This window comes from Rattus rattus, chromosome 3, assembly GCF_011064425.1.
Source record: "Rattus rattus isolate New Zealand chromosome 3, Rrattus_CSIRO_v1, whole genome shotgun sequence".
NCBI lineage: Eukaryota > Metazoa > Chordata > Mammalia > Rodentia > Muridae > Rattus > Rattus rattus.
Window position 1 is genome coordinate 18,146,621 of NC_046156.1, and position 27,590 is coordinate 18,174,210.

The 27,590-nt window shown below is 39.5% G+C and overlaps 1 protein-coding gene across 1 annotated transcript in view; it reads left to right on the plus strand.

Moving 5' to 3' along the window:
• Positions 1-1,546: 1,546 nt before the first annotated feature.
• The window catches only part of LOC116895226 (guanylate-binding protein 1-like), a 32,119-nt gene continuing 6,075 nt past the window's right edge, over positions 1,547-27,590 (plus strand). Inside the window, 13 exon segments of the mRNA XM_032896554.1 lie at positions 1,547-1,751; positions 3,596-3,703; positions 3,706-3,722; positions 4,126-4,235; positions 4,654-4,850; positions 5,632-5,874; positions 12,999-13,279; positions 13,822-14,034; positions 14,759-14,861; positions 15,173-15,366; positions 17,701-17,794; positions 18,745-18,887; positions 26,859-27,051. Coding sequence (XP_032752445.1) covers positions 1,562-1,751; positions 3,596-3,703; positions 3,706-3,722; positions 4,126-4,235; positions 4,654-4,850; positions 5,632-5,874; positions 12,999-13,279; positions 13,822-14,034; positions 14,759-14,861; positions 15,173-15,366; positions 17,701-17,794; positions 18,745-18,887; positions 26,859-27,051 — 2,086 coding nt within the window. The 5' untranslated portion in view covers positions 1,547-1,561.

Below are 27,590 nucleotides of genomic sequence, written 5' to 3' on the forward strand. Positions count from 1 at the left end.
TCCCATGATGCTCCTTGAGTCTTGGGAAGGGGTGATCTAGATTTCTAATTGATTCTATTCAAAGCAGTTTGTCCAGATATGAACCTCTGTATTAACTACTGCAAAGGAAGCTTCTCTATCTAAGATTGAGAGCAGCACGTATCTATGGAATAAGCACAAGAATTTAGAAGGCAGGTTGACAGCATGTCCATTTAGCAGAACAACAATGATAGGTTCTGTCCTAGGTATTATGACCTCCCCAGCCTAGGACCTTTGATGAAATTTATAGTACCAAGTATTTTATCTCCTGGATCACAAAGGAGTTGGCTATTCCCATGCCTACATGTCACTGTTGCACCAATGGGTATATCTTGCCTGCATAGCTGGTATTAGCTTTCATGAAGGGTATAATAAACATTTTTTAATAAGGAAAAATTTCAATGCTAAACTGCATGGAATATTTGAGTATGAGACCAGTAGAATGTTAAGTCATTGCTTCATCATTTTAAACAAAGTTCTTAATAGTTTTATAACTGGAACAATCATATCCACTGGAAACAATGAAAATTCATGAAGCCAGCACAGCTGTTTGGCACAGTTCCAGAGAGCTGAGCCGAATACTGTGATTGCTGTCACTCTGTCTCTGAGTTTTGGGTTTTGGTCCCAGCATGTGGCATTCTTGGGGATTCTGCATTAATTGTTCATTTTATGTCTTTTCCCATGAAAATTATATTTGGGTCTAGGAAGCACCAAACAAAGATTTCCTATGCTCTGGAAATCATGACAAATACAAATAATGGGACCACAACTCCAGAAATCTTGGGGTGTTCACCTCTAAGCAAAGTCAAACAGTATAGCTGGTGCAGGCTAAACAGAGACTATTGACACACTATGTCTGGCCAGGAGAATTGGCTATGAATTCAAGGCCTCCTTTTACAAAATGCTTATAGCTTTGTGAAAAATGTAGTTTAAAGATAATGGGCCACACAGTGTATACTGTCAAAGGAATACAACTCAGTAAATAAGTTGATTAAAATAAACTTTTATTTTATAGCATAGACAATGAAACAATATAGTAAAAGGCGTTAGGTATTAATATTTGCTATTCATAAAAACACTTCAGATATTTTCTTTTTGGAGTGTTTTAAAACTGTAAATACTACCAAGCTAAAAGCAGACTTTCATATATCGAATATGTTTGCTTTGGAGGAGATATTCTTTAGATTCTTTAAATTGGAGTTATAAGGCTAACAATAATAATAATAATAATAATAATAATAATAATAATAATAATAATAATAATAATAAATCAATTCTATTTGTACTTTACATGATTCTCCTGACCATCACACCTACATCACTCTTCTTTTACTGGCGACTCCTTATCTCCTATCTCAGGCCACCCTATCAATAGGCTGGTGCTGGCCCCAGCCTATAACTTCCTAACATAATGCATATTTTTACTCACCTAGCTTATTGATACAAAACTGTGGAGAATTTTAGTTCTTTCCATTCTGGGTGCTAAAGACTAATTATAATTACTCCCACTTTTTGTCTTACAGACAGGAGACAACCCTGAAAAATGGCTCTGGAGACCTGTATGCCAGAACCCATGTGCCTCATTGAGAATGTGAAAGGACAACTGAGAGCCAATCAGAAGGCCCTGGAGATCCTGTCAGCCATTACACAGCCTGTGGTAGTGGTCGCAATTGTGGGCCTCTACCGCACAGGCAAATCCTACCTGATGAATAAGCTGGCTGGGAGGAAAACGGGTGAGTACCACCAACAAAGCTGTGATGGGTCCCCCTTTGTTAATCACATCTTCAGCTTCTAGCATGAGAGTGTGAAGTATATAATGTGTTGAGTTGGTTGTTTATTTATTGTTTGTCTTTGAGACAGGATCCTGCAGTGTAACTCAAGCTGTCTTTGAACTCATGATCCTCTTGTTTTCAGCTTTCAGAGTGCCTGGGCTATTGGCATGCACCATCACGAGTGGCTTATAGTTTTTCTTTTATAAATATAAATCATTCCATATCTAGATGAAAACAGTAATACAAATTGCTAATTTATATACTAATAAACTTTAAAACATTATTAAGATGTTTGTAGAGCTGTTTATATAAACCATGTGTCTAGATTTAAAAGCTGTAATCTGCGTTGTCTATGTAAGTTTTTGTATTATTTTAAAATATCTAACAAAATTTAAAAGTATTTTCAAAATATACAGTTTTGTGGTAGTAGGTTTGTTTGTATTTTTCTGTATATATCACCCCCATGTGTCTCTAGAACTATCTCATTTCCCTCTAGAGAAATGGAATCCATCAGTTGCCCATCTCATACCATTATCTGACATTCTGTGCTTGTAAATTTAACTGCAATGGGGAAAATTAAATAAGTGGATTAATTTATATGTGTCTCTTTGTAACTAGCTTCTTTCATTTAACATGATAGTGCCAAGATTTAACAATACTAGAACATGCATCAAGTCTTCTTTTTCAGGGCACAGTAATCATAGGGTATAATAATTTTGTTATCCCTTTATTTGTACACAAAACTTTCTGTCGCTATGATTAATGCTAATGTGAACTTGGATATAAAAATATTTTGAGTTCATGTAATTATTTTAGGTTGCATTCTGCATATTCCCATGATCAAATACCATAGTGAAGCAACTTTAGGAAGAAATATTTACTTTGGCTGACAGTTAAAGGGCTATCAGTTCATTATAGTAAGGAAGAGTCAACACACTAGCTCTACCCATGGTGGCGGAAGCTTATGGATTGCTCATATTACATCCAGGCAACAAGAAGTACAAGACCCAAGGTTAGGGTTGCTATTGACCATCAAAGTCCTCTTCTTCCAGCCTACCTCTGCCAGCCAATCTTGACCTTCCAAGGTCCATACCTCCAATCACTGGTGCTACCCACTGGGGTCCAAGTAAGTATTAAAACATATAAATATCTAACCCACAAACTATAACCTTCTACCTCTAGGTCCTACTGGCTCATGTCCATCTCAGAATGAAAAATCCATTGACTTCAATTTCAAAAGTCCTCACAGTCTAAACTTCTTATAGTATATAAAAGTTCAATGTCTTTTCTGAGATTCAAGGAAGACTTTTAGTTTTGATCCCCAGGAAAATCAAAATATCTTTTACATACTTCCAATATACGACAGTGCAAAAGAAAAATTCTCATTCTGAAGAGATAAATTGGTCAGAAGGAGAAACCATGCCAAAACAAGGATAAAGCCCAGGCAAAGACCAGGCTGAGCTCCATACCCAGCATCAGCATGGGTGCAGGCTTCATAACCTTATACCTCATGCAGGTTGGCTCCACTCAGTGCTAATAGCTTTCTCAATGCATGCCCCAACAGCCCTGGCACCTCCTGAATCCTGCATCTCCACTGCAACGTATGCTTGACCTTTATAGCTTTATCCACAGGAATTCAACTGTTTCTGCATCCTTGGTGCAAGGCTTGATGGACATGTGCCTCACACGTGCTATATGACTGTTGAAACTTTGGTGACAGTTATCTGCCTTGGCCACTAGTGTGCTAATTTTATATCAGTTTCTTAAAACAGCTGCTACTAACAATATTCCTCTCTTCTCTGCAGGCTTCTCTCTGGGCTCCACTGTGCAGTCCCACACCAAGGGCATCTGGATGTGGTGTGTGCCTCATCCCAGGAAGGCAGGGCACACCCTAGTTCTGCTTGACACTGAGGGCCTGGAGATGTGGAGAAAGTAAGAATGGTTGGATTCATTTTCAGTTCATCCCCTCATCTCTTGCACTAGATAGCTTTTAATGCCATGTTATTTTTATTTACCTGACGTGGGTCTAAGTTTAGCTACCAGAGTTGAGAAAACATTTTACAAGATGGATCATAGAAAAGTTATGTGATTAATACACAGTGGTTACAGGAGAAACAGGCAAATGGCATCAACAAGAATCACTATAAACAAAAATGCACACAAAATTGCCAATATCTTTGCATATTTTTATTTGAATTTGGATGTCTTGTATAGATCATAAATATTATATAGGATTTTTTCCCTAATTCTTCTAGAACATACCCTTTTCACAGTTGATCTGGAAAGTTACATAAAACAAACATACTCCTTTACCTACGTATGTTCTGACTCCCAGGGTGACAACCAGAATGACTGTTGGATCTTTGCCCTGGCTATTCTTCTAAGCAGCACCTTTGTCTACAACAGCATGGGAGCCATCAACCAGCAGGCCATGGACCAGCTGCAGTATCCTTTTTGTAGCACAGAGCATAAACATATACACACATACACACACACACAGAGACACACACACAGACACACACAGACACACACACACACACGAGAAAGGAGAAAGTGAGAGAGTGAGAGAGGAGAGAGAGAGAGACTGAAAGACTGAGTCTCCTATTAAAAGGACAGTGGCCCATGTATCCTGTAGACTTAAATTATATATATATATATATATATATATATATGTTTGTGTATACATAAACACCCATATATTATTTCACACATATCAAATGGAAAGGGGTATGATAATGTTCATGATATACACCTATGAATCGGTTTATAACTAGATCAGAAGAAAACAACCCAGAGTGTGGGAATAGATGAGATAAGTGTGAGGATTTGGACTGTGCTGATCCACAATTCCTTAGCTTCTTAGATATGTGACAGAGCTGACAGATCGGATCAGAACAACATCCTCTCCTCATAGCAATGGAGTTGAGGCTTCAGCTGAGTTTGTGAGTTTCTTCCCTGATTTTGTGTGGACTCTGAGAGATGTGACTGTAAAGCTGGAAACAGATGGAAAAATGCTCACAGCAGATGAGTACCTGGACAATTCCCTGAAGCCCAAGCAAGGTACCTGGATTGTTTATTGGATAATAGCCAGGCAAAAGCAGAAACATTTTCATGTGTTAAGATTCCCTATTTTACATTTCATTTTCAGATTATTTCTAAATGTAGATCATGGAATTATTTCTAAATGTAGATCACGGAATCTGTATCAATATGTTAATTTCAATTATAGTATTCCCTTGTGTTATAGGCACATTAATTCTGCTCTGTGATCAGAGTGTTTTGATCCCTTTCGTAGGTCATGTAGAGCTGCATACTGCCAAAAGCTTAGAGCAGAAGGAACTTTTATTAGGAGAAACCTATGCACAAACATAATTCTAGCTGTGTGGCTATAGCTACATCTCCAGTTCTGTCTCCATCTGTCTGTCTGTTTGTCTGTCTGTCTATCTACTATCTCTCTTCTATCTCTCTTCTATCTATCTATCTATCTATCTATCTATCTATCTATCTATCTATCTATCTATCTATGTATCTATCTATCTATGTATCTATCTATCTATGTATCTATCTATCTATGTATCTATCTATGTATCTATCTATGTATCTATATATCTATCTATGTATCTATCTATCTATGTATCTATGTATGTATCTATGTATTATCTATGTATGTATGTATGTATGTATGTTTGTATCTATGTATGTATCTATGTATGTATGTATGTATGTATGTATGTATGTATCTATCTATCTATCTATCTATCTATCTATCTATCTATCTATCTATCTATCTATCTATCATCTATCTATCTATCATCTGTCTATCTATCTTTACTTTCTCTAGGTACCAGTGAAGAAGATAGAAACTACAACCTACCCCGACTCTGTATTCGGAAGTTCTTCCCCAAGAAGAAATGCTTTGTCTTCTACCCACCCACAGAGTGGAAGAAGCTCTCTGAGCTGGAGAGCCTGCATGATGATGAGTTGGATTCTGAATTTTTGCAACAGGCGGCAGACTTCTGTTCTTTCATCTTCAGCTCTTCTAAGGCTAAAACACTCCCAGGAGGCATCCAGGTCAATGGAGCTCGTGAGTCTCCTGCCCAGTTTCTATTGGAAGCTTTAGTGTGTACACTGTTTGGTGGTAAATTCAACTGCCTGCTTCATTTTTGACAGTTTTTTTCCCTAAATTCCAGATATCCTTAAGTAACACTTAAATTTTTTTTTTTTTTTTTTTTATTATTAACTTGAGTATTTCTTATATACATTTGAATGTTATTCCTTTCCCGGTTTCGGGCAAACATCCCTCCCCCTCCCTTCCTTATGGGTGTTCCTCCCACCCTCCACCCATTGCTGCCCTCTCCCCAACAGTCTAGTTCACTAGGGGTTCAGTCTTAGCAGGACCCAGGGCTTCCCCTTCCACTGGTGCTCTTACTAGGATATTCATTGCAACCTACGAGGTCAGAGTCCAGGGTCAGTCCATGTATAGTCTTTGGGTAGTGGCTTAGTCCCTGGAAACTCTGGTTGGTTGGCATTGCTGTACATATGGGGTCTCGAGCTCCTTCAAGCTCTTCCAGTTCTTTCTCTGATTGTTCAACAGGGGTCCTGTTCTCAGTTCAGTGGTTTCCTGCTGGCATACGCCTCTGTATTTGCTGTATTCTGGCTGTGTCTCTCATGAGCGATCTGCATTCACATTTTGATCATCCGTCTTGAGTTTCATTTGTTCTAGGCATCTAGGGTAATTCAAGCATTTGGGCTAATAGCCACTTATCAATGAGTACATGCCATGTATGTCTTTCTGTGATTGGGTTAGCTCACTCAGGATGATAGTTTCCAGTTCCAACCATTTGCCTACGAATTTCACAAAGTCATTGTTTTTGATAGCTGAGTAATATTCCATTGTGTAGATGTACCACATTTTCTGTATCCATTCCTCTGTTGAAGGGCATCTGGGTTCTTTCCAGCTTCTGGCTATTATAAATAAGGCTGCAATGAACATAGTGGAGCACGTGTCTTTTTTATATGTTGGGGCATCTTTTGGGTATATGCCCAGGAGAGGTATAGCTGGATCCTCAGGCAGTTCAATGTCCAATTTTCTGAGGAACCTCCAGACTGATTTCCAGAATGGTTGCAGCAGTCTGCAACCCCACCAACAATGGAGGAGTGTTCCCTTTCTCCACATCCTCGCCAGCATTTGCTGTCACCTGAGTTTTTGATCTTAGCCATTCTCACTGGTGTGAGGTGAAATCTCAGGGTTGTTTTGATTTGCATTTCCTTATGACTAACGATGTTGAACATTTCTTTAGGTGTTTCTCAGCCATTCGGCATTCCTCAGCTGTGAATTTCTGTTTAGCTCTGAACCCCATTTTTTAATAGGTTATTTGCCTCCCCTGCTGTCTAACTTCTTCAGTTCTTTGTATATTTTGGATATAAGCCCTCTATCTGTTGTAGGATTGGTAAAGATCTTTTCCCAATCTGTTGGTTGCCCTTTTGTCCTAACCACAGTGTCCTTTGCCTTACAGAAGCTTTGCAGTTTTATGAGATCCCATTTGTCGATTCTTGATCTTAGAGCATAAGCCATGGGTGTTTTGTTCAGGAAATTTTTTCCAGTGCCCATGTGTTCCAAATGCTTCCCTAGTTTTTTTCTTCTATTAGTTTGAGTGTATCTGGTTTGATGTGGAGGTCCTTGATCCACTTGGACTTAAGCTTTGTACAGGGTGATAAGCATGGATCGATCTGCATTCTTCTACATGTTGACCTCCAGTTGAACCAGCACCATTTGCTGAAAATGCTATCTTTTTTCCATTGGATGGTTTTGGCTCCTTTGTCAAAAATCAAGTGCCCATAGGTGTGTGGGTTCATTTCTGGGTCTTCAATTCTGTTCCATTGGTCTATCTGTCTGTCTCTGTACCAATACCATGCAGTTTTTATCACTATTGCTCTGTAATACTGCTTGAGATCTGGGATAGTGATTCCCCTGAAGTCTTTTTTTATTGTTGAGGATAGTTTTAGCTATCCTGGGTTTTTGTTATTCCAGATGAATTTGCAAATTGTTCTGTCTAACTCTTTGAAGAATTGGATTGGTATTTTGATGGGGATTGCATTGAATCTGTAGATCGCTTTTGGTAGAATGGCCATTTTACTATATTAATCCTGCCAATCCATGAGCATGGGAGATCTTTTCCATCTTCTGAGATCTTCTTCAATTTCTTTCTTCAGAGTCTTGAAGTTCTTATTGTACAGATCTTTCCTTGCTTGGTTAAAGTCACCCCGAGGTACTTTATATTATTTGGATCTATTATGAAGGGTGTCATTTCCCTAATTTCTTTCTCGGCCTGTTTCTCTTTTGTGTAGAGGAAGGCTACTGATTTATTTGAGTTAATTTTATACCCAGCCACTTTGCTGAAGTTGTTTATCAGCTTTAGTAGTTCTCTGGTGGAATTTTTGGGATCACTTAAATATACTATCATATCATCTGCAAATAGTGATATTTTGACTTCTTCTTTTCCGATCTGTATCCCCTTGACCTCCTTTTGTTGTCTTATTGCTCTGGCTAGAACTTCAAGAACTATATTGAATAAGTAGGGAGAGAGTGGGCAGCCTTGTCTAGTCCCTGATTTTAGTGGGATTGCTTCAAGTTTCTCTCCATTTAGTTTAATGTTAGCAACTGGTTTGCTGTATATGGCTTTTACTATGTTTAGGTATGGGCCTTGAATTCTATTCTTTTCCAGGACTTTTATCATGAAGGGGTGTTGAATTTTGTCAAATGCTTTTCAGCATCTAATGAAATGATCATGTGGTTTTGTTCTTTCAGTTTGTTTATATAATGGATCACGTTGATGGTTTTCCAGATATTGAACCATCCCTGCATGCCTGGGATGAAGCCTACTTGATCATGGTGGATGATTGTTTTGATGTGCTCTTGGATTTGGTTTGCCAGAATTTTATTGAGTATTTTTGCATCGATATTCATAAGGGAAATTGGTCTGAAGTTCTCTTTCTTTGTTGGGTCTTTGTGTGGTTTAGGTATAAGAGTAATTGTGGCTTCATAGAAGGAATTCGGTAGTGCTCCATCTGTTTCAATTTTGTGGAATAGTTTGGATAATATTGGTACGAGGTCTTCTATGAAGGTCTGATAGAATTCTGCACTAAACCCGTCTGGACCTGGGCTCTTTTTGGTTGGGAGACCTTTAATGACTTCTTCTATTTCCTTAGGAGTTATGGGGTTGTTTAACTGGTTTATCTGTTCCTGATTTAACTTCGGTACCTGGTATCTGTCTAGGAAATTGTCCATTTCCTGCAGATTGTCAAGTTTTGTTGAATATAGGCTTTTATAGTAAGATCTGATGATTTTTTGAATTTCCTCTGAATCTGTAGTTATGTCTCCCTTTTCATTTCTGATTTTGTTAATTTGGACACACTCTCTGTGTCCTCTCGTTAGTCTGGCCAAGGGTTTATCTATCTTGTTGATTTTCTCAAAGAACCAACTTTTGGTTCTGTTGATTCTTTCTATGGTCCTTTTTGTTTCTACTTGGTTGATTTCGGCTCTGAGTTTGATTATTTCCTGCCTTCTACTCCTCCTGGGTGTATTTGCTTCTTTTTGTTCTAGAGCTTTTAGGTGTGCTGTCAAGCTGCTGACATATGCTCTTTCCTGTTTCCTTCTGCAGGCACTCAGCGCTATGAGTTTTCCTCTTAGCACAGCTTTCATTGTGTCCCATAAGTTTGGGTATGTTGTATCTTCATTTTCATTAAATTCTAAAAAGTTTTTAATTTCTTTCTTTATTTCTTCCTTGACCAGGTTATCATTGAGTAGAGCATTGTTCAATTTCCACGTATATGTGGGCATTCTTCCCTTATTGTTATTGAAGACCAGTTTTAGGCCGTGGTGGTCCGATAGCACGCATGGGATTATTTCTATCTTTCTGTACCTGTTGAGGCCCGTTTTTTGACCAATTATATGGTCAATTTTGGAGAAAGTACCATGAGGAGCTGAGAAGAACGTATATCCTTTTGCTTTAGGGTAGAACGTTCTATAAATATCCGTTAAGTCCATTTGGCTCATGAGTTCTCTTAGTCTGTCTACGTCTCTGTTTAATTTCTGTTTCCATGATCTGTCCATTGATGAGAGTGGGGTGTTGAAATCTCCTACTATTATTGTGTGAGGTGCAATGTGTGTTTTGAGCTTTAGTAAGGTTTCTTTTACGTATGTAGGTGCCCTTGTATTTGGGGCATAGATATTTAGGATTGAGAGTTCATCTTGGTGGATTTTTCCTTTGATGAATATGAAGTGTCCTTCCTTATCTTTTTTGATGACTTGTAGTTGAAAATTGATTTTATCTGATATTAGAATGGCTACTCCAGCTTGCTTCTTCTGACCATTTGCTTGGAAAGTCGTTTTCCAGCCTTTCACTCTGAGGTAGTGTCTGTCTTTGTCTCTGAGGTGTGTTTCCTGTAGGCAGCACAATGCAGGGTCCTCGTTGCGTATCCAGTTTGTTAATCTATGTCTTTTTATTGGGGAGTTGAGGCCATTGATGTTGAGAGATATTAAGGAATAGTGATTATTGCTTCGGTTGTATTCATATTTGGATGAGGTTATGTTTTTTGTGCTTTTCTTTCTTTGTTTTGTTGCCAAGACGATTAGTTTCTTGCTTCTCCTAGGGTATAGCTTGCCTCCTTATGTTGGGCTTTACCATTTATTATCCTTTGTAGTGCTGGATTTGTAGAAAGATATTGTGTAAATTTGGTTTTGTCATGGAATATCTTGGTTTCTCCATCTATGTTGATTGAGAGTTTTGCAGGATACAGTAACCTGGGCTGGCATTTGTGTTCTCTTAGGGTCTGTATGACATCAGTCCAGGATCTTCTGGCCTTCATAGTTTCTGGCGAAAAGTCTGGTGTGATTCTGATAGGTCTGCCTTTATATGTTACTTGACCTTTTTCCCTTACTGCTTTTAATATTTTTTCTTTATTTTGTGCGTTTGGTGTTTTGACTATTATGTGACGGGAGGTGTTTCTTTTCTGGTCCAATCTATTTGGAGTTCTGTAGGCTTCTTGTATGCCTATGGGTATCTCCTTTTTTAGGTTAGGAAGTTTTCTTCTATGATTTTGTTGAAGATATTTACTGGTCCTTTGAGCTGGGAGTCTTCACTCTCTTCTATACCTATTATCCTTAGGTTTGATCTTCTCATTGAGTCCTGGATTTCTGTATGTTTTGGACCAGTAGCTTTTTCCGCTTTTACATTATCTTTGACAGTTGAGTCAATGATTTCTATGGAATCTTCTGCTCCTGAGATTCTCTCTTCCATCTCTTGTATTCTGTTGGTGAAGCTTGTATCTACAGCTCCTTGTCTCTTCTTTTTGTTTTCTATATCCAGGGTTGTTTCCATGTGTTCTTTCTTGATTGCTTCTATTTCCATTTTTAATTCCTTCAACTGTTTGATTGTGTTTTCCTGGAATTCTTTCAGGGATTTTTGTGACTCCTCTCTATGGGCTTCTACTTGTTTATTTATGTTTTCCTGGAATTCTTTTAGGGATTTTTGTGACTCCTCTCTATGGGCTTCTACTTGTTTATTTATATTTTCCTGGAATTCTTTTAGGAATTTTTGCGATTCCTCTCTGTAGGCTTCTACTTGTTTATTTATGTTTTCCTGTGTTTCTCTAAGGGAGTTCTTCATGTCTTTCTTGAAGTCCTCCAACATCATGATCAAATATGATTTTGAAACTAGATCTTGCTTTTCTGGTGTGTTTGGATATTCCGTGTTTGCTTTGGTGGGAGAATTGGGCTCCGATGATGCCATGTAGTCTTGGTTTCTGTTGCTTGGGTTCCTGCGCTTGCCTCTCGCCATCAGATTATCTCTAGTGTTACTTTGTTCTGCTATTTCTGACAGTGGCTAGACTGTCTTATAAGCCTGTGTTTCAGGAGTGCTGTAGACCTGTTTTCCTGTTTTCTTTCAGCCAGTTATGGGGACAGAGTGTTCTGCTTTTTCGGGCCAGAGTTTTTCTTCTCTACAGGTCTTCAGCTGTTCCTGTGAGCCTGTGTCTTGAGTTCACCAGGCAAGTCTTTTGTACCAGAAAAGTTTGTCTTACCTGTGGTCCCCAGGCTCAAGTTTGCTAGTGGGGTGTTGCCTATGAGCTCTCCACGGCCTCAGCAGCCAGGAAGATCTGCGCCGCCCCTTCCGGGAGGTTCCGTGCACCAGGGTTCCAGATAGCTTTTGTTTTCCTCTGGGGTCAGTACTGTGTGCAGCGTGCAGTCTCTTCTGGTTTCCCAGGCGTGTCCGCCTCTCTGAAGGTTTAGCTCTCCCTCCCACGGGATTTGGGTGCAGAGAACTGTTTATCCGGTCGGTCCCTTCAGGTGCGGTGTCTCAGACGCAGTGGATCTGCTGCTCCTGGGCCCTCCTCTTCGGGTACCCAGAGGCTGTATACAGTTTCCTCCTGGGCCAGGGATGTGGGCAGGGGGCGGGCAGCGTTGGTGGTCTCCTCCGCTCTGCTGCCTCAGGAGTGCCCGCCCGACCAGGGGGGCCAGAACTCCCTCCGGGGGCCTGGGAGCAGAGAGCTGCTGAAAGCAGGATCCTCCGCTGGTCCGGGACTCTGGCCAAACACCGAAGTGTCCGGCCCCAGAGGAACTCCGCCTCTGTGTGACCCGAGATCACCAGGCAAGTCGTTTGTAGCAGAAAAGTTTGTCTTACCTGTGGTCCCCAGGCTCAGGTTTGCTCGCGGGGTGTTGCCTATGAGCTCTCCACGGCCTCAGCAGCCAGGAACAACACTTAAATTTTGATGTAAAAAATTTCACTATCTTTGAAAAGTTGATTTATTTCAAAGCAAAGCGATTCTATCCACATCATTTCCTGACTAATCTAGAATTGCACTGCCCAGTTAGACACCAAGGATACATAGATGACTGTTTCGTTTCAACGTAAGTTGATTTTAGAGAATATAGATTCAATGTACATGCCCATATTTTGAGAGCTAAATAGCTATAAAAGGATAGTACCTATGGATCCTGAGAGTCACAGATGCAAAACATTTTGTTTATATTTTATTAACATTTTGCTGGACAATACTGAGTTTCGCAAACTTGGAAGTATGCAATTGCTAGTGGGTTTCTGATTGATATTTGTGCTAATGAAGAGCATATTGATTTTGGACATGCCCAGAACTAAAAAACATGGAGACTACATCACTCTGAAAGAAATATTGCCTGTTTTCTAAATATAGGACTAGAGAAACTGGTACTCACATACATCAGTGCCATCAGCAGTGGGCATCTGCCCTGCATGGAGAATGCAGTCCTGGCCTTGGCAAAAGTAGAGAACTCAGCAGCAATACAAAAGGCCATCACCCACTATGACCAGCAGATGAGTCAGAAAGTGCAGCTGCCCACGGACACCCTCCAGGAGCTGCTGGACCTGCACAGGACCTGTGAGAGAGAGGCCATGGATATCTTTCTTAGGACTTCCTTTAAAGATGAAGACCATTCATTTAAAAAAGATTTACTGGTAAATTTATGTCAAGTTTAAATAGATAAAGACTGTGAAATACAGAAAACTATAAGGAAATGTTGGGCATTTATTTTGAGAGGCACTTGTTAATAGATGGTGACAGTCATCTTTTGATAATTACTAAAAATGAACTTTCTCATTATGGACTCGAATTTGGAAGTTTTTGAAATACACAAATTTACAATCTCATTCTAATTACATGGATGTAAGAGATGATTTGAGATCCCAAGTTCATAAGATGCCTCCTGTCATCATACTGGTTTACCATCAAACTAAACAAAAGCAATGACACGCAGCCAGGTAGACACTGCATCACATGTATTTCCTTGATGTCTAGGACTTGTCTGCTTTGAGTTGAAACTATTTCATGTGTTGTAAAAGTAGTTGTGACTGTACTAAATTCCTTTCCTGGAGAAAGGGCTTCACAAGAAAGCTCAGGGTGAGAGAAAAGATGAGGCTTCCCATAGATAGTTGCCTCAGGTTCTGGCGCAGAACTAAGATTCCTGTTATTATATTTTGCCTCCTGTTTTGGATTAAAGGCTCAACTAGAAAAGAAGTGGAATGGCATCAATAATGAGAATACAAACAAATCATCAACGCGTTGCTCAGAGTTACTTCGGGACATCTTTGGACCTCTAGAAGAAGCAGTGATAAATGGCACTTATTCTCAGCCAGGAGGATATCTTCTCTATGTTGAGAAGAGAGAAGAGCTGAAGAAAAAGTATCTTCAGGAACCCAAGAAGGGGATACAGGTTATCAAACTTTATCTATTAATGCAGACAGGCTACTGGCTTTCCCGCTTGGAAAACTGTTGTGGCCAACTGCTGTTACTCATGGATCTGGGGCTTTATATGAGCATCACTTGGCTTCTGAACTCATCAACAAACTGCCAAGGGAGTCTATTAATGATATCAAATGTGTACTAGTGCTTATCAAAGGCAGTGCGTTCAAAAACATGGATTATGAGGTGACTCACTCTGGGTTACAGCTGGGGTTCAGCTTGTTTTGCAGAGGACAGAAGTACAATGATCATGTTGCTTAAGTAGAAATTATATTTTATAAGTTTAGCCTTTAAGCTAGCTTTTAGGGAAACAGGATCTAAGAGTGCCAGCGAGGTCATCTCTTCTCCTAGTCAGGTATTATCCTTGCCTTCAATCCCCTCCTTTCTTGCTCTGTTTAGATTCCTCTAATTTGCTCGACTCATGATGGCATCATTCTTGAGCATTTTTGGCCACACAGAGTCATAGTTCTAGTGTCTCCAATAATGGGAAAGGTTCTCCATTTGAAGGGCAGCAACTCTCTTTGTTTCAATGTCCCTATCATTTCTTACATGACCTTCGAGAAGGTTTAACAACTGCCTTGGTGGTAGCTGTGACAAGGAGACTTGAACCCCAGCATTAAAAGGGCAGAGACAGACAGAAGAAACAAACCCATGAACCATTTTCTTCTTTTAACCTGTGTTCTTGGGATCCTAAGGCTGAAGAGATTCTGCAGGAATACCTGCAGTCCAATGCGGCTGTGGCTGAGGCACTTCTACAAAGAGACCAGGCTCTCACAGTAAAGCAAAAAGAGGTCGAAGGTGAGAATTGATCCAGGGAATTCTTGTGTACTCTCTCTAAAAATTTCAACATTTTCCATTTAATCAATTGTCATCAAACCAGAGCAAGAGGACCAAGGTTGTCATGGCTTCTGAAGCCATGTTTGGCAGATGCTCCCAGCAACGTCATTGTTTCCTCAAAGAATAACCAGCCCTCTTATGATTCCCTCTATAAAGTCCCACAGATCAATTTTCCAGCCTTTTGGTGAAGATCACGTGCAGAAGTCCCAATTATTCTCAAGGACAGAGATAATAATGAAATGTGCTTACTTTTCTTCCTTTTTCATCCTCAGTGGAACGAGCAAAGGCTGAATCTGCACAGGCTACTGTTAGAATTTTGGAGGAAGTGGAAAAGAAGCATGCACAGATGATGAAGGAGAAAGAGAGGTGTCACCAGGAGCGAGTGAGGCAGTTGACAGAGAATATGGAGAGGGAGAGAGCTCAGTTAGTGGAGGAGCAAGAGAGGATTCTGAACCTTAAACTGCAGGTACTGAGCTGTGTATCTCAGCTTCATCACCTTCTGTACTCAGCTGAAAGCACAGTGTAAGGCTAAGTTTTGCAGAACACCAAAATCTCCTTTGATTTCATGAACTACTAATCCAAACGCAATCCACTTCATTAAGCATTGCAGAAACCCATCCCGCCTGGACCATTAGAACATCTAACACCTTGCAATTCTGGAGGATTGTTCATCTGAGGGACTCAAGGCTTTCTTGTCTGTGCCTTGATAGTAATGATAGTGGCTTCCCTTGTTGATTGTACTACCAAGGGGAGGTTCAGATTGACCATTTTTTCCTCTCTCTCTCTCTCTCTCTCTCTCTCTCTGTATTCTTTAATCTTTCTTGTCTTTTCTTTTTCCATTTTTATTAAATTGGGTATTTTTTATTTACATTTCATATGTTATTCCATCTCCTGGATTCCTGTCCATCAGCCCCTCCTCCCCATCCCTTTCTATGTGGGGTTTCCCCTCCTCATCCATGCCCCATTACTGCCCTGCCCAGCAATCGCCTACACTGGGGGTCAAACCAAGGGTTTTCCCTTCCTCGGGTGCCCCAATAAGGCTATTCACTGCTACCTATGCAGTTGGAGCCCAGGCTAAGTCCATGTATAGTCTTTGGGTAGTGGTTTAGTCCCTAGAAGCTCTGGTTGTTTGGCATTGTTGTTCTTATGGGGTCACAAACACCTTCAGCTCTTTCAGTCCTTTCTCTAATTCCTCTAACGGGGGCCCGTTGTGAGCTCAGTGGTTTGCTACTAGTATTCACCTCTGTATTTGACATGTTCTGACTGTGTCTCTCAGGAGAGATTTATCTCCGGTTCCCTTCAGCATGCACTTCTTAGCTTCGTCCATCTTATCTAGTTTTGGTGGCTGTATATATATATGGGCCACATGTGGGACAGGCTCTGAATGGCTGTTCCTTAAGTCTCTGCTTTAAATTTTGCCTCCCTATCCCCTCGTATGGATATTTTTGTTCCCCGTTTGAGAAAGGAGTGCATTATCTGCATTTCGTTCATCCTTCTTGAGTTTCACGTGGTCTGTGCATTGCATCTTGGGTAATTAGAGCATTTGGGCTAAAATCCATTTAGCAATGAGTGCATACCATGTGTGTTTTTCTGTGATTGGGTTACCTCACTCAGAATGATATTTTCTAGTTTCATCCATTTGCCTATAAATTTTATGAAGTCATTATTTTTGATAGCTGAGTAATATTCCATTGTGTAGATGTACCACATTTTCTGTATCCATTCCTCTGTTGAAGGGCATCTGGGTTCTCTCCAGCTTCTGGCTATTATAAATAAGGCTGCTATGAACATAGTGGAGCATGTGTCTTTGTTATATGTTGGATGATCTTTTGGGTACATGACCAGGGGAGGTATAGCTGGGTCCTCAGGTAGTGCAATATCCAATTTTCTGAAGAACCTCCAGACTGATTTCCAGAAAGGTTGTACTAATTTGCAATCCCGCCAACAATGGAGGAGTATTCCTCTTTCTCCACATCCTCACCAGCTTTTGCTGTTGCCTGAGATTTTGATCTTAGCCATTCTGACTGGTGTGAGGTGGAATCTCCGGGTTGTTTCGATTTGCATTTCCCTGAGGACTAAGGATGTTGAACATTTCTTTAGGTGCTTCTCAGCCATTCGATATTCCTCAGCTGTGAATTCTTTGTTTAGCTCTGTACCCCATTTTTAATAGAGTAATTTGGCTCTCCGGAGTATAATTTCTTGAGTTCTTTGTATATATTGGGTATTAGCCCTCTATCAGATGTAGCTTTGGTAAAGACCTTTTCCCATTTTGCCCTAATGACAGTGTCCTTCGTCTTACTGGTATATGCTGCCTGGTTGGTGGCTCAGTGTCTAAGAGATCTTGGGGGTCCAGGTTAGTTGAGACCGCTGGTCTTCCTATGGAGTCACTCTCCTCCTCAGCTTCTTCCAGCTTTTCCCTAATTCAACCACAGAGGTCACTGACTCCTGTCCACTGGTTGGGTGGAGATATCTGCATTGACATTTCTAAAGTTAATGTTTCCCCGGGTAAAAATAAACCTCTGAATAGAATAATGCTATCTTGTTAATTTCAATACTGATTTTTCAGTATTTAGGTCCAGCATAATCCCCTCTGTACCCCATCCATCTGTGTGTGTGTGTGTGTGTGTGTGTGTGTGTGTGTGTGTGTGTGTGTGTGTGTGTGTGTAAGGATGGAGCACATATCATGGAGTTCTAGATAAATGATGGCAAGTTACAATGATCCCAGCCTATAGCAGAAGGGCAAATAGGAGTAACATTCATCTGTTATTTCTGCAGCTTTATTACTCAATTTTCTTCTTAGGAACAGAAACGACTGATTAAAGAAGGGTTGAAAGGAGAGAGTTTAAGGCTGAAGAATGAGATTCAGCGTATGGAAAAAAGAAACAGGGAAAAAGGTACTTTGCCTACATGAATTCCCAAACAGTTTTCTCCTCTAAAATTATGCCGGGGCCCAGATTCAAGAGCAATTAAGGGCATTGGATATTTGCCACTAAATATTCTCTTGATGTTTGCATATCTGTTTATCCATCAAGTTTATAAAGATGAAGACCAGGTAGGAAGAAAATGTGTTACCTACTAGGTACACACAGTACCTGTGAAACTCCATTCCAAACTGAACTACACTTTCAATTTTATATTCAAGGTGCTATCAAAATAGGCAGTTACCTGCTAGAGTCTGGATTACTTCCTTATGCATACCATGTTCTAGACATCTTCAGCCCAGAGCTTTTCCTTGGGGATTAACTGTACCTTGGGATATAATGGGACTGTTCTCCATACAGAATGAATCAGATGGGACTGAACAACGTCTTTGAGTGCTGCTCAGGATTGCACTTCCTCTGACATCAATGGTTATGAGACAGAAGTCCTCATCTTCCACCAATTAGGACAGTAGGCTGGTTTTGTTAATGGACTATATAAATTCTCAATTGGGCCAAGGCTGCATGTTATATAGCCAGCAATCCACTTTCAGAAGCATTCTCACTTCTGGGAAGCAATAAGAGTGTTAGTAGTCAAGGGTTAGCGTCTGCTGACTATAAAGCCCTTTGGTGAACTACCATCCCTTTTTGTTGTTCAACATAGAGTCACACACACACACACACACACACACACACACATTATATATATATATATAATTTATAGGACAGGTGTTCTATAGGTCATGTAAGCATTTTTGAGTAAGACATAAATGCAGTCAATAGTCAGCATCAGTGGGATTTTGGGGTGAAAAATGTGGTGATAGAATTTACTCTATGAAATAGCAACAGTGGCAAAAAGAAGGAGCTAGCCCAGTAATGCCTCAATAAATTATATCATTTATTTCCCTTCTCAATGATATATGAAGAAGCTGAATCTGCCGAGGCTGCCATGAAAATGTTAGAGGATATGTACAAGATGGATCAGAAGAAAATGGCACAGAAAGGAGAGAGTCATCAGGAACATATGAAGCAATTACCTGAGGAAAAGAAAGAGTCTCCTGAATGCCAGGTATTGTATCCCACAATATTCACATAGAATATGCCGAGAACACATAAAAAATTACCACAGCATACTGACTCCATGTCTGGAAAGTGGGCTGGTCTGATGTTGAATAAGCTATGCAGTATCTCTAATGAGGTAGAAGGGTGGTTATTGCTCTACACACTTGTCTTGTGATTTCTATTGCTGTGATAAAGCACCAGGACAAAAAGCAGCTTGGAGAAATGAATTCTTACAACTCTCATGTCATACTCCATTAATGAGGGAAGTTAGGAAAGGAACTTGAGGAGTTAGAAACCTGGAGGCAGGAACGGAAACTGAGACCATGAAAAAGTGTCATTTGCTGCCTTGCCCCATGGCTTGCTCAGCCTGCTTTTAAACACTCAAGGATCAGCTGTTTACTGGTGGCATTGCTAATTAACCACCAATCAACCACTAATGAATAAAATGCTCCACAGGCTTACCCATAGGTAATCTTTTATTTTTAATTTGGAATTTTTATTTACATTTGAAATGTTATCCCCTTTGCTGGTTTCCCATTCATAAACCCCCTATTCCATCCTTCCTCCCCCTTCTTCTACAACAGTGTTCCTCCCCAGCAACCCACCCCTTCCTGCCTCCCTGACCTAACATTCCCCTAACCTGGGGTTTCAGCTTGGATAGGACCAAGTGCTTCTTCTCCCATTGGTGTCCAACAAGGCCATCCTCTGCTACATGTGCAGCTGGAGCCATGGATCAGTCCATGTGTAGTCTTTGGGTGGTGTTTTAGTCCCTGAGAGCTCTAGTTTATTAGTATTGTTGCTCTTATGGGGTTGCAAGCCCCTTAAGATCCTTCAATCCTTTCTCTAACTCCTCCAGTGGAGACCCCATTCTCAGTTCAATGGCTGGCTGTGAGCATTTGCCTTTTTATTTGTCATGCTCTGGAGAGCCTCTTAGGAGATAGCTGTATCAAGCTCCTGTCAGCATGCAGTTCTTGGCATCAGCAATATTGTCTGAGTTTGGTGGTTGTATATATATGGGCTAGATCCCCAGGTGGGGCAGTCTCTGGATGGCATTTCCTTCTATATCTACTCCAAATATTATCTCCATATCTCCTGGTATGAGTATTTTTGTTTCCCCTTCTAAGAAGGTCAGAAGTATCCACACTTTGAGCTTCCTGTGGTCTATGGATTATATCTTGGGTAATTTAAGCGTTTGGGCTAATATCCACTTACCAGTGAGTGAATAGTGTGTGTGTGTGTGTGTGTGTGTGTGTGTGTGTGTGTGAGTGTGGTGTGTGTGTGACAGAGAGAGAGAGAGAGAGAGAGAGAGAGAGAGAGAGAGAGAGAGAGAGAGATTGTTACCTCACTCAGGATGATATTTTCTTTTTTTTTCTTTTTTCTTTTTTTTTCGGAGCTGGGGACCAAACCCAGGGCCTTGCACTTGCTAGGCAAGTGCTCTACCACTGAGCTAAATCCCCAACCGAGGATGATATTTTCTACTTCCATCCATTTGCCTATGAATTTCATGAAATCACTGTTTTTGAAAGCTGAGTAATACTGCATTGGGTAGATGTACCACATTTTCCCTATCTATTCCTCTGTTGAAGGGCATCTGAATTCTTTCCAGTTTCTGGCTATTATAAATAAGGCCACCATGAACATAACGAAGCATGTGTCCTTGTTATATGTTGGAGCATCTTTTGTGTATATGTCCAGGAGTGGTATAGCTGATTCCTCAAATAGTACTATGTCCAATTTTCTGAGGAACTTTGAGACTGATTTCCAGAGTGGTTGTACCAGCTTGCAATCCCACCAACAATGGAGGAGTGTTCTTCTTTCTCCACATCCTTTGCCAGCATGTGTTGTCACCTGAGTTTTTGATCTTAGCCATTCTGTCTGGTGGGAAGTGGAATCTCAGGGTTGCTTTCATTGGCATTTCCCTGATGGCTAAGGATGTTAAGCATTTCTTTAGGTACTTCTCAACCCTTAGATATTCCTCAGCTAAGAATTATTTGGTTAGCTATGTACCCCATTTTTAATTTATTTTAATTTATTTGGTTCTCTGGAGTCTAACTTCTTAACTTCTTTGTATATATTGGCTACTAACCCTCTATCAGATGTAGGATTGGTAAAGAACTTTTCCCAATCTGTTGGTTGCTGTTCTGTCCTAATGACAGTGTCCTTAGCCTTATAGAAGCTTTGCAATTTTATGAAGTACCATTTGTCCACTGTTGATCTTAGAGCATAGGCCGTTGATGTTTTGTTCAGGAAATTTCCCTGCAGTGCCCATTTGTTCAAGACTCTTTTCCAGTTTTACTTCTATAAGTTTGAGGGCATCTGACTTTTTTGTGGAGGTCCTTTATCTACTTGGACTTGAGCTTTGTACAACGTGATAAGAATGGATCTATTTGCATTCTTTGATCTCCAGTTGAACCAGAACCATTTGTTGAAAATTCTATCTTTTTTTTATCAAGTTTAGTAGTTCTCTGTTGAAATTTTTGGGGTCACTTAAGCGTAGTATCATGTCATATAGCGATATTTTGACTTCTTCCTTCCAATTTGTATCCCTTTGATCTTTTTGTTGCCTGATTACTCTGGCTAGGACTTCTAATATTAAATAAGGAGGGAGAGGTGGGTAGCCTTGTCTATTCCTTGATTTTAGGGGGATTATTTCAAGTTTTTCCCCATTTAGTTTGATGTTGGTTCCTGGTTTGCTGTATATGGCTTTTACTATATTTAGGTATGGGCCTTTAATTCCTGATAATTCCAAGACTTTTAACATGAAGGGATGTTGAATTTTGTCAAATGCTTTGTCAGCATCTAACGAGATGATCATGTGTTATTTTTCTTTGATTTTGTTTATATAGTGGATTATGTTGATGGATTTCTGTATATTGAGCCATCCCTGCATCCCTGAAATGAATCCTACTTGATCGTGATGGATGATCATTTTGATATTTTCTAGGATTCAGTTTGAAAGAATTTTATTGAATATTCTTGCATTGATATTCATAAGAGACATTGATCTGAAGTTTTCTTTCTTTGTAGGGTTGTTGTGTGGTTTAGGTATAAGGATAATTGTGGTTTCATAGAAGGAATTGGGTAGTGTTCCTTCTGTTTCTCTTTTGTGGGATAGATTGGAAAGAATTGGTATTAGGTCTTCTGAAGGTCTGAGAGAATTCTTCACTAAACCCATCTGATCCTGGGCTTTTATTGTTTGGGAGACTTTTAATGAATGCTTCTGTTTCTTTAGGAATGGTTTATCTGATCCTGATTTAGCTGTCTTACCTAATATCTATCTAGACAATTGTTCATTTCATCCAGATTTTCCTGTTTTGTTTGGTATAGACTTTTCTCTTAGGTTCTGATGATTTTCTTTAAATATTTTTCGGAGTCTGTTGTTATATCTCCCCTTTCATTTCTGATTTTGTTAATTTGGATACTCTATCTGTGCCCTCTGGTTATTCTGGCTAAGGGTTTATCTATCTTGTTGATTTTCTCAAAGAATCGACTCCTGCTTTTGTTGAGTCTTTGTGTAGTTCTTTTGTTTCTACTTGGTTGATTTCAGCCTTGATTTTGATTATTTCCAGCCATCTACTCCTTTTTGGTATATTTGCTTCTTTTTGGTCTACAGATTTTAGGTGTTCTCTCAAGCTGCTAGTGTATGCTCTCTCCAGTTTATTTTTGGAGGCACTTAGAGCTAGTAGTTTTCCTTTTAGCACTGCTTTCATTGTTTCTAATAAGTTTGGGTACATCATCCCTTCATTTTCATTAAATTCTAAATAGTCTTTAGCTTTTTCTTTATCTCTTCCTTGACCAAGTTATCACTGACTAGTAGAGCATTGTTCAGCTTCCATCTGTTTGTGAGCTTTCTGTTGTTTGTTTGTTGTTGTTGTTGTTATTGTTGTTGTTGTTGAAGACTAGTTTCAGTCCATGGTGCTCAGTAGGATGCATGGGATTATTTCTTCTCATATCTGTTGAGGTCTGTTTTGTAATCAATTATATGATCAATTTCATAGACTGTACAATGGGGTGCTGAGAAGAAGGTATAATCTTTTTTTAGGATGAAATAGTCTATAGATGTCTGACAAGTCCATTTGGCTCATAGCTTTTATTAGTTTCTCTTTGGCTCCGTTTAGTTTCTGTTTCTGTCATCATTTCTGTCATCCATTGATGACAGTGGGGTGTTGAAGTATTCCACTATTATTCTACGAGGTGCAATGTGTGCTTTTAGCTTTATGAATGTAGGTGTCCTTGCACTTGGACCATAGATATTTAGGATTGAGAGTTCATCTTGATAGATTTTTCCATTGATGAATAGGAAATGTCCTTCTTTATCTCTTTTGATAACTTTTGGTTGAAAGTCAATGTTATTCAATGTTAGAATGGCTACTCTAACTCGTTTCTTGGGACCATTTGCTTGGAAAGTTGTTTTCCAGCCTTTTACTCTCAGGTTGTCTGTCTTTGTCACTGAGGTGTGTTTCCTGTATGCAGCAAAATGCTGGGTCCTGTTTATATATCCAGTCTGTTAGTCTATGTCTTTTTATTGGGGAATTGAGTCCATTGATGTTAAGCGATATTAAGGAATAGTGGTTATTTTTTCCTGTTACTTTTGTTGTTATATGTGGAATTATGTTTGTGTGGCTATCTTTATTTGGGTTTGTTGCAAGAAGATTACTTTCTTGCTTTTCTAGGATGTATTTTCCCTCCTTCTGTTGGAGTTTTCCATCTGTTATCCTTTGTAGGACTGGATTTGTAGAAAGATATTGTGTAAATTTTGTTCTGTCATGGAATATCTTGGTTTCTCCATCTATGTTAATTGAGAGTTTTGCTGGATAAAGTAACCTGGCATTTGTGTTCTCTTAGGGTCTGTATAACATCTGCCCAGGATATTCTAGTTTCTATATTCTCTGGTGAGAAGTCTGGTATAATTCTGATGGGTCTGCCTTTATATGTTACTTGACCTTTTTCTCTTACTGACTGCTTTATCATTCTTTCTTTGTTTTGTGCATTTGGTGTTTTGACTATTATGTGATGGGAGGAATTTCTTTTCTCACCCAATCTATTTGGAGTTATGTAGGCTTTTTGTATCTTTAAGAGCATCTCTTTTTTAGATTAGGGAAATTTTCTTCAATGATTTTGTTGAAGATATTTTCTGGCCCCTTAATTTGGGAATCTTTGCTCTCTTCTCTATATATATCCTTAAGTTTGATCCTCTCATCGTGTCCTTGATGTCCTGGATATTTTGGGTTAGGAGTTTTTTGAATTTTAAATTTTCTTTGACGGTTGTTTCAATGTTTTCTATGGTATCTTCAGCCCCTGAGATTCTCTCTTCTATCTCTTGTATTCTGTTGGTGATGCTTGTGTATATGACTTCTGATCTCTTTCCTAGGGTTTTTATCTCCAGTGACGTCTCCCCTTGTGATTTCTTTGGTGTTTCTATTTCCAGTTTTAGATCCTGGATGGCTTTATTCAATTCCTTCACCTATTTGGTTCTGTTTTCCTGTAATCTTAAGGGATTTTCCTGTTTACTCTTTAAGGCTTCTACTTGTTTTCCTGTGTTACTCTGTATTTCTTTAAGGGAGTTATTTATGTCATTTTTAAGTCTTCCATCATGATCATGAGATGTGATTTAAATCTAAATCTTGTTTTTCCATAGCGTTGGGTTATCCAGTATTTGCTTTGGTGGGAGAATTGGGCTCTAATGATGCCAAGTAGTCTGGTTTCTGTTGCTTAGGTTCCTGTGCTTGTCTCTCCCCATCTGGTTATTGCTGATGTTACCTGGTCTTACTGTTATTGACAGTGGTTTGACCCTCCTGTAAGCCTATGTGTCAGCACTCCTGGAGACTGGCCTTAACCCAGCAGGATCTGTGTACAGAGAGCTGTGTCACCGGATCAGCTCTGGACCCATGTAGAAACTGGAAGGATCTTGTCTCAGTCTGCTTCAAGGCTCCTGGGTCTAGAGGGGCCTAAGTGGGTTACTCTTGGGCCAGGAATGTGAGCAGAAGTAAAGGTGTTCCCTGTGCTCTGAGGGTTGTCACCACTTCGGAGAGTCCAGATCTCTCCACAATGGAATATGTGTACAGAGAGTATGTTAGAATTTTCAGAAGTTTTCACCCAATAATAAAGGTCTGCATCAGAAATAAGCAGATAGAAATTTAACACAGAAAAATGAAACCAGAAAAGTGGAACTAGTAATACCAATACTAATAGTAAATAGTAAAGGGAGAGGAAGAGACTCAACAAATCTGAAGCTGAAGAGACCCCAAAGCATGAAGAGGAAAGGTGTACTGTTAGATTAAGTCCCTGAGGGGCACATCATTTCCAGCATATGATTTTGGATATGATTGACAGAAGGAAGTCAATTTTTGTATTTCAAGTCACTTGATTGGACACTGTGATGAGCTAGACTTAGAAATGAATAAGATTTAATCACTGAAGATATGGCATGGTGCCATAATGAATGCTTAGACCCATAGAAATAACTAGAATTTAATAATGACCAAAAACTAGAAGAATTGTAAGAGGCATACTAGAAAGTTGTTTTAAAGGGAATGTTAGTGAAAACCTGGACACTAAATATTCTGGTAAGGGCTCAGAATAAAGTAAGGAGTATGTCACAGAAAGAACCTGTTATCTTAAGGAATACATACATCATTTGTAATTAAATGCAGATAGGAAAGGAAATGGAAAAGAGAATTTTATGAATGTGTAGGAGAGAGTGAGGAGCATGTGACTAGAATTGGCCGAGGGTCTTTTTATGCAGTGGTAGAAAACTTGGCTAAGTAGATTTGACATTCACATAGGAGAGAGACATTTACAAAGGATGAACTTGGATTTTTAACTGGGGTGACTTGAAGGTAAAGTCTGGCTTCTCCTTGCTGCTTAGAGAAAATGTGATAAGGAAGATATTAAATAGGAACCAGTAGGAGAGGTTTTACCTGCTCATGCAGATTTCAAAGGGTGTCACAGTTAGGAAATCCTTCTTGGGAAATGGACAGTATGAAGAAAGCCATGTTTATGGATAGGGAAACTTGTGTCAAGAGGTTGGGAATTGGATACACAGATCCTCCTCGGGACTTCTGCACAAGACCAAAGTGAAGGTAGGATAGTCATAAAAAGTCAACACTGCATCATCTATGGTTTCTACTATAGATCCCTAGCATGTATACTGAAGACTCATGAGGGTTCTGGAAAATTTTATCAGCAGGACTTGAGATAATTATTTTCATAGATTTAGATTTAGAATTTACACATTCATGTTTACGTTTAGAAATGGACCTAAACCACACTAGTTAGACTGCAATGTGTTCTCTTTGCATTTGAGGTAAATATGAAATTCACATGTCCAAAAGTCACTGTTTAAAAGAAATCCTGCTACTTCAATTCACCAAGTCTAAAACAGGGTCAGTGGATCACTCATTCTAACCTGGACTTCTCTTGAAGAAAAAAAAAAGATTGACTGTCTTTCAGTCTTCCAAATATGATTCCCCATACAGACCAGAAACCATTTTCCCATGAAGTCATCTTCAGATTTGCTTTTAAAAAGCATTGCATAGTTAAATTGTACATCTTAAAATGTTGGACTTCTTTATGGTGGATATTTTGTCTAATTGACAAATGTACTTTAAAGAGAGAAACATAAGGAAATTTGAAAAGAGACAGAAATCAGAGAAAGAGAGCAGGAAGTTAGCAGTGGAATGACAAATACCAAGAGAAATCTGAGTCAGCTGGAACTCAGACACAAGCATTTGCCCTGAAATCTCCATAGAGTACACTGCCTTGTACTCTTTACCAAACATTTGCATGTGTGATTTTTACATGGAACAAGAAAATATTGTTGTTTTAATGTGAAGTTTGTGTGACTGTGGTTTGATGGAGGCTGAGGAAACTAGTCCAGGTCACAAGCAGGAAGAGCTGATACACATGCCATGAATAACTACCATTTGAAATTCCTTCTGAATGCATTGTTGGATTGACAGCCTCTTTGGCTTGACAGGCTGTCATGGCACCAGGAACTATGAAGGCCCCCATGTGTCTGGTAGAAAATAAGAACAAGCAGCTGTTTGTGAATCCAAGAGCCATCCATATTCTCAACAATATTTCTCAGCCTGTGGTTGTGGTGGCCATTGTAGGGATGTACCGCACAGGAAAATCCTACCTGATGAACTGCCTGGCTGGTCAGAACAATGGTGAGTGTTGTCCTAGACAGAAGGCAAGACTCCATCTCCTTATGATTCATGCTCTTACTTGTACTAAAGACACATATGGGAAAGCCAATCCATTGTCCTCAACTTGAGTCAATCATAGGCCTCAATCCTTTTTCTTGTTTTACTTCTGTTTATGAAATAGCTCAAGGTTCTCCTCAGGATCCTACAAAATTTGTTTAACCTTTTCATACCTGACTTCTTTAGCTGCACCTCCTCTATTCTGAAAAACACTTTCATTTCTGTATGTAACATGTCCATCACAGTAAGCTGCCTTTGTTATCAAAAACACAACAATCCTTCTGGATTCAACATTGCACCATGAATACCCATGCCTCATTTACCAAATTTTAAAGTAAAATTCTATTCTTTCAATTCCTTGTCTATTCCCTCATACCTTTATATGCTTCATGTCATCCATATTTCATTTTATTTGAAAATCTAATTTACCCATTTATTTACAGATACATTTCTTTTTTGAGTCTGGTTTCAAGTATCCCAAGCTGGCCTAGAACTCATTATGT